Genomic DNA, 13,015 nt, shown 5'->3' on the forward strand with positions numbered 1-13,015 from the left:
TACTGGCTGGAAACAGAATGTAGCCAGATCTGAGATAAGACATTTAATCCTAGTGCTCACAAAGGCAGAACTCTAGAAACCAAAATGTTAAAGGATATAAAAAAAATTTTTGCAGTTCAAGATTAGATGCTAATCTACAATTTGTGGAGTAAAATAGTTTCTTACAACATCCATTGAAATAATGTTTTGGTATATGATTCCAAGTTGAATACCTTTGTTTTCTTGTTTTCTGTTGCTCAAGACTAGATTATTTTACTGTTTTCTCTCAAATCTATATATGCCTCATCAATGGGATTGTGTGTGCTTCAAAAGACAAAGATCAAACTATACTAGAATGTTTTGTAGCTCTGATACCATTAATGTTAAGTTAATCCTTTAAAGCAAAAGAGAGGGAGGAGTAAAAGAGATAAAGATTATAAATCAAGGATTTGTGTATAGGCATACCTAGTTTGAAGAAAAATGCACTGAAAGCATAGTTGCAAGTGTTTTGGAGAAAAAAAAATCCAATTTTCAGTCATATCACAGATTCTTTTTAATACTGTTCAAAAAGTACCTGACTCTACATAAACACCAACTATAACATGATGTAGACAATTGAGAAACAAGCAAGTGTATTCTTCAATGCTAAAATAAATTACATTTGTACAGGTAGAAAGCAAACCAAAGCTGATAAAAATGTTAAATTTTATGAAAAATTATTTTCAGTTCACATCAAAATAATAACTTTACATTCTCTATGTTTTAATAGTATAAGCAGCAACAACATAAAAAAGAACAAACGGTCACAGAATGTTTGAAACCAGTTCTTCATAAGTTATTAGCAAATTAAAAAAAATAATTACAAGCACTTGTAGCCCACATAAATCTTTTGGAATTGGCACCATCTCTCTAAAACATCTATATTCTATATAGATTTCTAATTACAAATACCACCAGCAGCTGCCATATAATCCTATTAGTACATGTAATATACATAGTATATTTGTTCCCATTTGGCAGATCGGAGTGACTTAATGTTTCTTGTTTGTTAGTACTGTCATTGCTCAGGTGAGACAAAACCAGCCATATACACCAATTCATCACCCAGATGAATTTTTTTACTTACCTTTATGCTTCACTGGCCTGTATCTCTTTTCCTTTTCACAGTATAAAATTGTAAGTGGTGATTGGAGAGATTTGAACTGAGGATGTAATAATAAACCACCCCAAAAAAAGCGAATTCAGGTCATTCAACTTCAGTCTTTACTAAATGAAGTGCACACTGAAATGGGTAGCAGATGAATGAATTCCTTGTTCATGGATAGTATGGACTTCATTTTTGGAGATTCATTAAATTGCCAAAAAACTGTGACCTCTTGGGTATTTTTGGACCTGTTCAGTCGCATCCCTTAACACATTTATTTAGAGGACAACTTTTTCATTGGGATACCAGATGGAGTAGGACTGATAAAGATGAATGGTAGGAAGGACGTATTCACTAAACCTAGCTTCAGGAATGAAGCTGATAAAATCCATCTGCTGTTTGATTCAAAAGAAAGTAGGAAGAATATCCTGTCATTATCATTCTGTGCAGAACAAATAGTCAAAATCTAGACTTCAGTGGTCACTATCCAACTTTCATTATCTTTATATGGATATTAATCTGGAATTATTCCATTGACCCCAGTAGATCAAGGGCCAGTGCCAGCAAAGGACTTCAGCACTTAAAATTATTCAGTGTAATACACAATTTTTTTTGCTCTAGTGTGGAGGTCAGGACCTTTTGTTAAGTATCTAACCTTTCTCTGAAGTTTGTGAGAAGATTTAGTGCCCAAGAAAGCAACACAACAGGGAAAGAGATGTCTAGGAATACTCTATTTGAGCAGTATGGAAATGCATTGTGCGTAAAATGCTAATTTTCCACTGAGATAAATTTTTGTAGACAACTATACATTTTGTTTCAAAGATGGGCCAGGTCATCTTTGTAAAAGGTGGCTGGAGGAAAATGAAATGGGTCCCTTTTTCTGCAGTATCAGAAAAGTAGGAACCTCAAGTTTAATTCCTTCATGTATCCAAGAAGACTCAATCTCTCCTTTCCATGATGGGGTCTGAGAACTCCAGGTGGAAGACAAGATTTCTGGAGATAAAAAGCTATCTAAGGGCACATCCTTCCCTCTTTTCATTAAAACACTTTTCAGGGAAGAATTTAACTTTTTTTTTTAGTCCATATGTAGCACAGACAAAAGGGTGCCTCTTCTTCTTTGAAGTTAAAATACCTTGTCTCTGCTCCAGAGATTTTTTAAAGTATTTTATATTAAATGGTTATATATAGCCTCTAATTTTATTCAATGTATGTCTTATCAGGTTACACTGTTCCTTTTCCACTGCAATACTCCTGAATTTGTTCCTGTCCTGTGAAGCTGCCTCGGGGAAACAAACAGAGGGTGTCTCAGCACTGAGTCATTAGAGCACTTTCCATGTACTGTGCAGTCTGTGTACTCTCCTGTGGGATATGCAGGGGTTTAACCTAGGAACCAGTGTTTTGTGCATCCTTGATTGGGTTTTAACATGAGTTAGGTACAAAGATCCTTAGATGTGTGGTGATCAGGTTAGTTCTGAACATACACAGACGTACTATGCTAGATGCTGGAGTAAGGTGGCATTTGAATAGTTCTTTTAAAATTGAGTTCAAAATGTAGGTATTAAATTGTACTGAAATCCTAACTTTAGGCTCCAAAGTCTTTTGGGGTCAGCCCTGACACTGGGTTCCAACACAATAAAAAATTAGTGGTCACATTATTAGTCCTGTGCATAGTGCTCTGATTTCCCTAAGGAACCAATTCTTTTTTTATGCTGTCTGTTGCTGTCATCTTTTGTCCTCTAACCTCATAAATGATGTATTAAGCAGAATAACAAAGTTGCACACTTCCCTTTACAGAACTTACATCCACAGCTATATTGTAGTTCAGTTTGGTCTTGCACACTAAAGAAAACATTCGCAGGGGAACTTCTCTATCATCCAAAGCGAGAGCCATGGATTGGCCTTCCCATTTACTCTCTTTCAATATCTTATTCTCTCAGTATTTAACAAAAGTTTTCCTTTTATAAACACAGCAACTGAATAAATATCCAAGCAAACTAACATAACATTTTTTTTCATTTAGAACTTATAAGAATTTTTTAATTAAGATTTAATTTCTATCTTACTTTTGTAGCTGGAAATCAATGGAAGAAGCCAGCACCTTGTGATCAACCAGGTTCCCATGAAACACCAACAACTGATTTGTGAACTGTGGTCTAAAAATCTCTGGTCTAAGGTATCTGCATGAGTCGAGGCACCAAATGTTCAGATAGAAGTACAAGGAAGCACATCTTCAAAGTCATGCAGTCATTCTTCAGAGACAATTTAAAAGTACAGTTCTTCAGTATTGCAAAGGCTTCTTCCCAACTGACCTGCCAGAGTGACTCACTTTATTTCAAAAGCACAGATCCAGAGGTGATTACACCATCACTCTTTAATGTTGGCCTCGAGCACAAAAGAAATAAGAGATTTTTTTGAGGTCCCTGTGGTTAAGAATGACAGTAGTTTCAAATCCTTTAATTCCTTTTGTGGCAGCAGCTCTGAATTGGAAGGCAATTTTCAAGCCATTCAGTTGGTACTTGCACCTTCTTTAGTTAGATTGAAAAGTGTTCATGATTGTAACTTTTGCATTTATGTCTGAAAACCTTTGCCACTGTATCTTAATGTCCTAAACAGAGACTAGCATACAAACAGCATAATGAAGTCATGATGTCTGTCATTCATATTTTTTTCTCTTATATCAAACCCACTGGCTTCTCCCAAAGAACTATCCAGTCTTGCAAATCTCCCACTGGGCTCATTTGGATTATTATTACAGGCATTATACCACTTTTGCCTTCTTCTCCACAAAAACTTTCCTCCCTTTGTTGAAATTCAAACACATAATAAAAAATGACATTGATGCACTCCAGTCTGCACAATTAAAGTGGATTCTGCCTTCTTTAAATGCCCCTAAGGCTGCCCATCTTTCATTAAAAATAGAACGACTTCAAGAGGGTATTGTCTCAGCAGGGTCCACCCATGGTTCCTTGTGCAATTAAAATTTCTGTTGTGGCTGATAAATACAAAAGATACATGATTCCACCGAAAGTGAGAGTGAACAAAAGTGTTTAAAATTTGGGTTGCACAACATTAGGGTTGTAGACTCTTAAAACATGCATTCAGGGCACATGGTGCATCCTCATACCCATATCATCATGACAGTATACAAGAACATTGTCAGGAAGCTCTGAGCAATAGCCATGGCCGGGATGGTGCAGTTGGAGAGCAGAAGAGGTATATTTATGCTGAGCCTGACAGTTTCTGTTTTTCACTCCTTTTTATGAGTCTTGTATTTAAGGAAAAGTTTTTATGTTTGTCTGTATAATCCTTATTTCCACTGCTGATTATTTCACAGTGCAGTGAAACCCACAGATTTTAGCAGGAATACAATTATATTAATTTTCCACCACCATGAGAAAAAAACTACAGGGGAACTAAAATGTTAGGGAAAGATCAAGGTGGAAGATATTCTTGTAAGAACAGTGGTCAGTAGTTTGAAGTATAAGAGAACAGGTAGTAATAGAATCCCTTTGAAATTCACATTAATTATCTCAGTACACTCTGTTTATATTAAAACAATATTGCACAGATGGGAGACAAATATTATCATATAAGTCTTCCACAAACAACATTTAAGTGGTCTAAACTCCCCTAATAAGAATATTTGTATCACAGATTGATTGGACATGCTTTTCTCTTAAATGTGGGTTGTAACCTGTGACAGAAGATGCTTTCTCCTGAAGACATGGACCGCTAGGGAATGATGAGACATGCTAGTACTGTGAACCAAGAGGGCAAAACTAAGCTCTAGTCTGGGAATCGTGCAGCTGCACAGAGCTGAGTCCGTGCTGGTCAGTCGTGCGAGGAGGCAAGAACTGCATATGGGCAACAAGGACCTTCAGTCATGCCTTAGTGTAGGGATCTATCTGCCTTCTGGAGTAGAACTGTTTTGTGACCTGCCTGTTCATGCTATAGGCAAAGCTGATAAATGACTGTACCTGACAAGACAAGCATGCCCAGACTGCAATTGGATAACACTGTCTGGCTCTAGAGTCACTAGAGTATCTCTGTGAGGTGCTGGTCTGGATTCAGTCATCTATTATTTTTCGGTTTTAAATGTTGTTGAGCAGCAAATTGGGGAGCAACACATAATAGTGAAACAAGCATACCAAAGGAATAGAAAATGTTCTTTGCTAAAATATGTGAATGTGCTTTCATCTTTTACTTGTTTGATCAAATATTTATTTTGAACATGGGGGAGAAAAAGGAGGTACGAATTTTGATTACAAAATACTTGTTATCTTCGAAGAAACAAGATCTAAAGGTTTTGAAAACAAAATATAGCAGCCTTATTTCAAGGCTCCCTTCCTTGAGGCTGTCTTCTATATAAGGCTACATCAACTCAACTTTGAATTGAAGTACATTACTCATCACTTCATGCTATCCTTCAATAAAATAAAACAAACCCATAAAAGTTTGGCACCTGAGGACAGCTATGTCATGAAGAAGAGAGCAAATACAGTGTGCGTTTAGGGTCTGACTTACAAGTTCTATGTAACTACACCTATCAAAAATTATTTAGCTACTATTCAAACTTTAAAACTCTTCCCTGCCTGTATTAAAAAAGTGCTGTGACAGTATGAAGTGCACTAAACTGTACTACCTTGATATAGGAAAAAAATTTTGAGGAATCCCCTTGTTTCTTCTGTGAGTTGCTAAGAAACAAAGATTCTGTTGGTTCATATCTCATTAGGTCTTCTTTGTTCTAACCTTTACTCTGTATTGCTTTGAATGTATTTTTTTCTTTTTTTTTTTTTGTCACTGTTCATAGCTGCAAGGCATCAGCAGCAAAACAAAGTTTAAAATTGTTGCTTATTAAAGAGTAGCTTAATCACCTCTAAGTAGACTTTGACACAGGGTTTTTTCCCTATATATATATATTAATTATGATTATGACAACCTTTCCCATTGACAGTTAGCATTCGTCATAATCCAAATTGGTATCCTAGAATTCTGTCATTCAAAGGATGGAGAAAATCTTGAGGGTGTTTACCTGTTTTTTTACAAGCAAAGATGGGAATCTGAATAAGTATTCTAACTGGTAACATTATCATGAGGATGTCCATAAAAATGTGTTAATTTCACTAGGGAGTGCAGCTATAATATAGCTTGGTAGGGCTGCTAGAAAGAGAATATTCATCTCAACAACTTGCCCTGATAAGGGAATTACAAAACAGTACTCCAGAAAATATTTTTTGCTACTTCATTATTAGTTGGCAACATGGTGAAATAGTCAGGAAATCTTCCTTGGGTTTTGTTGTTGTGAAGGTGAATCCAATGTTAACAAACGGAACTTTTGATATTGATAGAAGAGACTTTCATAAACAAATGCGTAGGTTGAGAAGTCACTTGTAAAGCCCTCCATATTGCAGTCACTCACTGCAAAGCCTCAGCTTAGTGTTATCCATGTGTAACGTATCACAGACACAATATTCTTCAGCAAAAAGTTTTGTAGTTTTTGAACATACATTACTGCTTTTTTGAGATCTTCATAGAAAAAAAAAAAAGAAAGCTTGACAGGTTGGTCCCAGATTTGAGTCTGTTAGAAAATGTACATTCAACGTTTGGTCTTCTATTCTTGATAAAAGATCAAGGTTCACTTCTGGGTAAGGGATCAGAGTAAACAAACAAACCATTGTACAGTTGTTTACAATCTAGTTCCCCCCCCTTCCCCTATATTGTACACACAGTTCATTGTAATACTAAAGCAAAGCACTTGGTATGTAACTGGATTAACAGACTCCTTATAAGCCCTCAAAAATAGATTCAGTGTTTCTGAAAAGCCCATGTTTTTTAAGGCCACGATAATCTGCCAAGAGTCATTTTGTCTTTAAATCAGCATAATTAATCTGATGTTTCCACCTCTCAGGGGATTCCTCTCCTTCCCTTCCATTTCTCACAAGATGACCCAATGCCTCTCACTCTATCTGCGTAAACACTGGAGATCTTGAAGACTTGGCTGTTCCCTCACTACTTGCTTGTAGTTGTTGAGATCTAACATCATCTTGAACTACATTCACAGCGAAGAAGAACTTTGAGTATAATCTCTGATGAGGAGTGTGTCGTATTTGGGGGAGGACGGGATACAGAGAGCTGATTCAGAAGCCGGAGAGCTGGGAGATGCACTTCCAGAATCGATGGAGTCTCTAAAAGGAGAAGGAGGAGTTAAAGCCACCAACTCCTCCAGGTCTTGCTTGGCTGTTGGGGTCTCTGAAGTGCCTTCTTTGATGCTGTCATTTGAAGGTTTCCTAGCAGACTGTGAAGCGCCATTGACTTCAATGGCAGGAAGCGGTTGGATCTCTGCAAGCGTGGTCATTGTTGTAGGAAGCTGGATTTCCCGTGGAATTAGGTACGAAGAGCAGAGAGGAGCAGCCCCCATTGTCCCTGGAGTAGGTGTTGAAAGCATCATAGAGTTCAGCTCACTGATATTGGCTGTGAAGCGAGTGACAACACTACTGATCTGCTCCATGAGGGAGCCTTGAGAGGAGCTACTTCTCTGGGGAGGCTCTGACTGGAAGGTAGGGGCTTCATCTTCAGTTCGGCTGACAGAGGCAGTTCTGTGGCTCAGAGTGCTGATTGGGGAGGGAGTCTGCGGTCGGTACTGAGCTGGGTATTGCTCTTCGGCTTCCGAAACGTCGTAAAGCGTTTTGGCACTAGCCTCGGGAAATGTAGCGCTGCTACTGTGCCGGCTACTGTCTGTGCTTTTAGAAAAAGGCTTGATCACTGCCGTTTGGTTGGGGTTCTCTTTTTTGTTGATGTGGACTGACAACCGCTGCCAAAGGTGAGCTCCTCGGCTGCTTTTCTCGTTCTGGGCCCAGGAAACTGATTTCCCATTAGAGCTGTGAACACAAATGAGATAAGATGGTAACTTGCAACAAAATTAAAAATATAATTGCTGTACCTATATCAAGGGTAATATGGTATTTCAGAATTTATATTCACCAAAAATCTGACTGCAATTTAATCTGTATCTATCTATTGCAATATATCTATATCTATAATTTATACCTCTATGTTCTAGGAAAACAAATAGTCTGTCAGCTCTTTTCACAGGCCAGTTGTGTACCCAGCCATCACCTGTCCTGTGCTAGTTCATGGCCACTGCTGACCCCTCTGTTGAGGCCCTTGGGACATAGGCAGTGTCCATCCTGGGTGAAAGAGCAGCCTGATGGCTTCCCTTCTGTTGGACTGGTGCCAGGAAAAGGGCCTGTGGGACTGAGGGATGCATAGAGGAGTGAGGAAGAATTAAATGCTTGAAGAGAGTGAGTGAGAGACTTGGAGCGGCTAGAGGGCAGGAGCAGGTGTGTGGGCTAGCCTAGGAGCTTTCAGTGGTAAGAAGCTTGGTATAGTGTTCTGAACATGGATTCTTGGTATGGGGCAAGGATTGTAGACTGGGAGACGGAGAAGAGTAATCTGTTAAAGCTGGGGAAAAAATCCGTTTATGTCCCACTATTTGGAAGCATTGGAGCAGGTCAATTCAGAGAATGAAACTATGTTCCTAGGAAAGAAATACCAGAGACAAGCTATACAAGCAGCTCCTCATGGTAACATGAGTTTGGAGACAACAAAAAACATTTTGCTCCACTTTTCTGCAAAATTAATCCTCTTAGGGTAAATTCTCTTCAGATCCCGTCATACTCTTTATCAAAGTTGCTTATTTGTCTCCTCTTGATACCTAAGAAAAGCCAGCTGTGGCCCTTATGAAAACAGTATTTTCTTTTACATCTTAGTCATTCTGATGAGCTGGTGTTCACACATACATTAACATACAGTTCTTGAAAACAAGGAGGATATTAGAAATATTTCTTAGCTGAAACAGACAATGACTCTGAAATGATGTCAACAGGAAAAACAGTCTATACATACAAATAAACATGATTTGTATATAAAACACATCAAAACTTTAGACAATTCACTTTGGTTTCCTAAACATTTGCTGTAACCATTTAGGATTTTTGAAAAGACAACATTGGAGACCTGGGCAGATTATTGCAAATTTGTTTTTTGTTTGCTTTTTAAGTCTGCAATAGATAGATTAGCCTGCAGCATAACAGTTTGCAAAGCACATAGTTTACTAAATACAGACTACTTTATACCAGCCTTCATGTGGAGGGTTACCTCAAACTATCAATTTAATAGCTCTTCTGGCCGTCTAAAAAAGTAAAATAAAACCTCTTGGAGGGTTCACATCTGTGATTATGTTACATGAGATTACGATGGATCATGTAACACAACATATGCCAACAGATTTCCCCTTCAAAAGCAGTATGACAGAATCCAGTAGACAAACACAATGTAAAACAATGGGGACTTTAAGAGAGGGAGGACTGGGAAATGACAAGTATATATATATACTTATATAATGTATAAGTACATATGGGTTCACTCTTTTGCTGCAATGGTCACCAGGATGCTATTTGTATCTTGGAAGTTGACTGTTAGGTCCCCACCCCCAAAGTGCCAGGCAAAACAACTGGTGGCTTGTAACTTGCTGTTCTGACAGCCCCTTCCTTCTGCTGTACCCCAAATCAGAGCAAGAAGGAAAAGCAAACTCTGTCCTGTAGCACTGCTCACTTTGAATCTCTGTGGGTCCAGTTCTGGACTGAGAAGGAGCTGGTACTAATGTCTTACTGAATAAAACTGTTCCCTCTGAGGACCACGCAGTCTTTTCTTTGCAACACACTCTGTGGGTGTTGAGAAGCATTTGGGAGCCCTGGCTCACTGATCATGCTGAGTCCTGAGCTCAGTGGGAGCTCAGTGACAGCAGCAGGAGCAGAATTTGGATTGTTTGGCAGAGATATTGCCTCTAGTTCTGGTATGATGACCATGCAACCTTGTCCCAGGTGCTGCTGTGTTTGACCTGGACCAGGAGGGAGAATGATCTGGCACTTTTAACTGATCAGGGAGGAAGACAGGACCCAGATCCAGTCCTGGATGTCCTCCTGGTGAGGTCTTGGAAGGACCTGTGACAGATCTGCCTCGTACAGGGGTGAAATAAATGCTATTAACATGAAGGATTAGTCAATGCAAATAGAAATGCTTTCCCAAAGGAAGTGGTATGTTCTAGCACCCCTCCTCACTTCAAGCACTGGTTTAGTACAGATGTTCAAATCCTTTAACAGTGTATTAAATTCATGTAGACATTTTCATGGCCTGAAGGTCAGATTAAAAGACTTTGTGAAGGCAACATGCTATTCCCTCCCTGGTCACAGTTAAAGAGACAATAATTAAGGAAGGATACGAGGCTGAAGAACCTGGGGAAAGGATGAAATCTGAGATTGCATCGAGCCCTTGGCAAAGATAGTGAACAGTGAAATCTTCAGTGGAGCAAGTCACCAGCCTCCCTAAATCTCAGTTTGTGTTTGGGGCAGTCTTAGGTGACTCACTCACTTCTTTTGTATTCTGCCCGAGAGTGATCTGTGCATGCGGCTCTCATGTTGATCCTAGGGCTCTGAAGGAGACCCAATGGCCGTTTAATGTAAATTTTGTGTAAAAGTCTGAAATTCATCATTATTCATTGCAAATTCCTTGATACAAGAAACTGAATAGGACAAAACCACCATTCACTGAACAGATGGTGGGGCACTGGAATGGGCTGCCCAAGGAAGTGGTAGAATCAGCATCTCTGGAAGTGCTCAAAACACATTTGGATGTGGCACTTGGGAAAATGGTTTGGTGGTGAGTACAATGATGTTTGGTTTACAGTTGTACTTGATAATCTCAGATGTCTTTTCCAACCTTTTTGAGTCTAATTTTTAAGTAAGGAGTGAGCCCTATAGCTAAAGAATTTCTGTGTCAGAAATGTTATCCTATGCTTTGTCATACTGCACCTACTTACTAGGAAGTCAACACTGGACTGAAATGCGCAATCATTTACTGCCTCTGTGAAAAAAGCACCACTTGTTTTCTTATACTGGCATGAAACTGGGCTGTGGATAAATTGCTGTGATAATACTTCAAGATCCTGCTCTAACTGCATATTGATTGGTACTCTGTCAAGTTAACTGGAAACCACGCAATGCTCATGACTTGAAAATAGAGAAATAAAGATAGATCACAGACATAGAGTAGGATGTCTAGGAATGGAATTGTTTACATTTACTATGCCCACCTCTGCCTTGACTATTCAATGATGAGAAACTTTAGGATAGTGAAATTTTAGATTTTTCTTGTAAACAGATTTTGGCTCCATCAGTGGAAAAAAAAAGAATTACACTTTTAAACTCCCAAAGGAATTCCACCACAAAGTTTGGCTGAATTCAAATTTTTCTACGCTACTCTGCTCTTCTGCTGCTGGCACATTGAACTGAATAGAGCAATAGATTTTCTTTTTTTTTTTTGCTAAAACAAAGCCTTTTCCAGCACATTTTTTTCCTTTTTAATTTCTTTTGCTATAGGTTAATTAGGTTCAGCTTTACGCACAAGAGAGATTTCCTGAGAATCAAACAGTAATTGTTTCTTCATTGTCTTTACTAAAAGTTTCTTTGCTTTTGATGGACTGGCTCTTACCCTGCCTGCTAGACCTACATAACATGTACAACAAATGAAATTGGAATAAATGAGAGAACTTGTGAAGTAGCTGATATTTCAAATATTTCTTCTACAGTTGTCCACTTGATGACAGAATAGCAGTTATATATATATATATATATATAGCAGAAATGTTTCTCATTTTTTTGCCCTTACTGCATCTCTTTAGAGACACTTGGGTTTTGTCTTTAAGGATTTTTTTCTCTTCATGAGAGATATTAATTGCTTTTTATACACTTAGGTATAAAGAAATATTCCCCTCCCTTTACACATTTTTAAACTGTCTTGAATGGATCACTTTGTCTTCTGTTTTGGTTGAGGTAGTAGAAGTTTTCCTGCAGTATTTTTTCCTCTGTGGTAGGATTATTTATGAGATGTTGTGCAGGTCTGCTACAAGTGTTCCCTTAGCCAGGTGCTAGCGAAGCAAATTTGTTTTGTAAGGTATCTCAAAATGTAGAAGAAATGAAAAACAGGAAGAGGAAATTACAGACACAGCAGCTGAAAACTCTCATATTTTAACAAGGGTGCCATTCTCATTAATTACCCAGAGCTGCTAAAATTAATTCTGATGCTGAATGCCTAGGGACTGGTACTGGCAACAGCTACTGAAAGCATATGCAATTTGAAAATAAGTCACTTGTTCTCTTAATATTTTTACTGAACTAGGAAAATCAGTTTAAAATTATGTAATCAATTATTTTTTAAGAAAGCTTAGAATGCATAACTGCATAGTATTATTCAGCAGTGGAAACCTAAATATAAGTGGAACCATAAAAATTTAAGGGAATTTTGTTCTCTGTCACATACTAATATGGGTATCTAACTCCAAATTTGAAATGGTACAATTGTGAACACACACTGGACGATAACTTTATGGAGACATGTATGATATATTTGCAACCTCTCCTCATGTGGCTGCAATAAGGAATGATGTCAAATTCTTAAATTTATAAGTCCATGAATGAAAGTTCATATTTGAGAACTGGTCTAAATTTTAAGGAGGTAAAATTGGCAGCACATTCGTGCCCAGACGTTGCAATGGCTAAAGTGTTGCAATTAAGGTATAGCTCCAACACTGTTCAGATTTCTCATGTCTTTAAGGGGGAAGTCTTCCTGTGTTATCCTCAGAAGCAGCTGGCAGTGACAAGCAGGATAAACTTCTGTACTTGGTTCAGCCCATATAACTTTCTGCCAAAAGGAACCCTTGTTATTCAAAGTAAATAGTAAGAACCTGCTCTCCTTTTAGACTCCTCTGCTGAAACCTCATTAAAGACTCAATGATATAATTACTCTGCCTGAAAAGGACTTGTGTGCTATCTGTAG

At 38.2% G+C, this 13,015-nt stretch overlaps 1 protein-coding gene across 6 annotated transcripts in view; it reads right to left on the minus strand.

The window, feature by feature from the left end:
* Positions 1 to 507: 507 nt before the first annotated feature.
* GRM5 (glutamate metabotropic receptor 5) overlaps positions 508 to 13,015 on the minus strand; it is a 247,122-nt gene continuing 234,614 nt past the window's right edge. For all 6 annotated transcript variants that reach the window (XM_088159342.1, XM_088159343.1, XM_088159344.1 and 3 more), the window contains one exon: positions 508 to 8,001. In XM_088159342.1, the coding sequence (XP_088015468.1) occupies positions 7,179 to 8,001 (823 nt within the window). In that variant the 3' untranslated portion in view covers positions 508 to 7,178. The remainder of the gene's footprint in view (positions 8,002 to 13,015) is intronic.

This window comes from Sturnus vulgaris, chromosome 2 (genome assembly GCF_052056855.1).
Source record: "Sturnus vulgaris isolate bStuVul1 chromosome 2, bStuVul1.hap1, whole genome shotgun sequence".
Classification (NCBI taxonomy): domain Eukaryota; kingdom Metazoa; phylum Chordata; class Aves; order Passeriformes; family Sturnidae; genus Sturnus; species Sturnus vulgaris.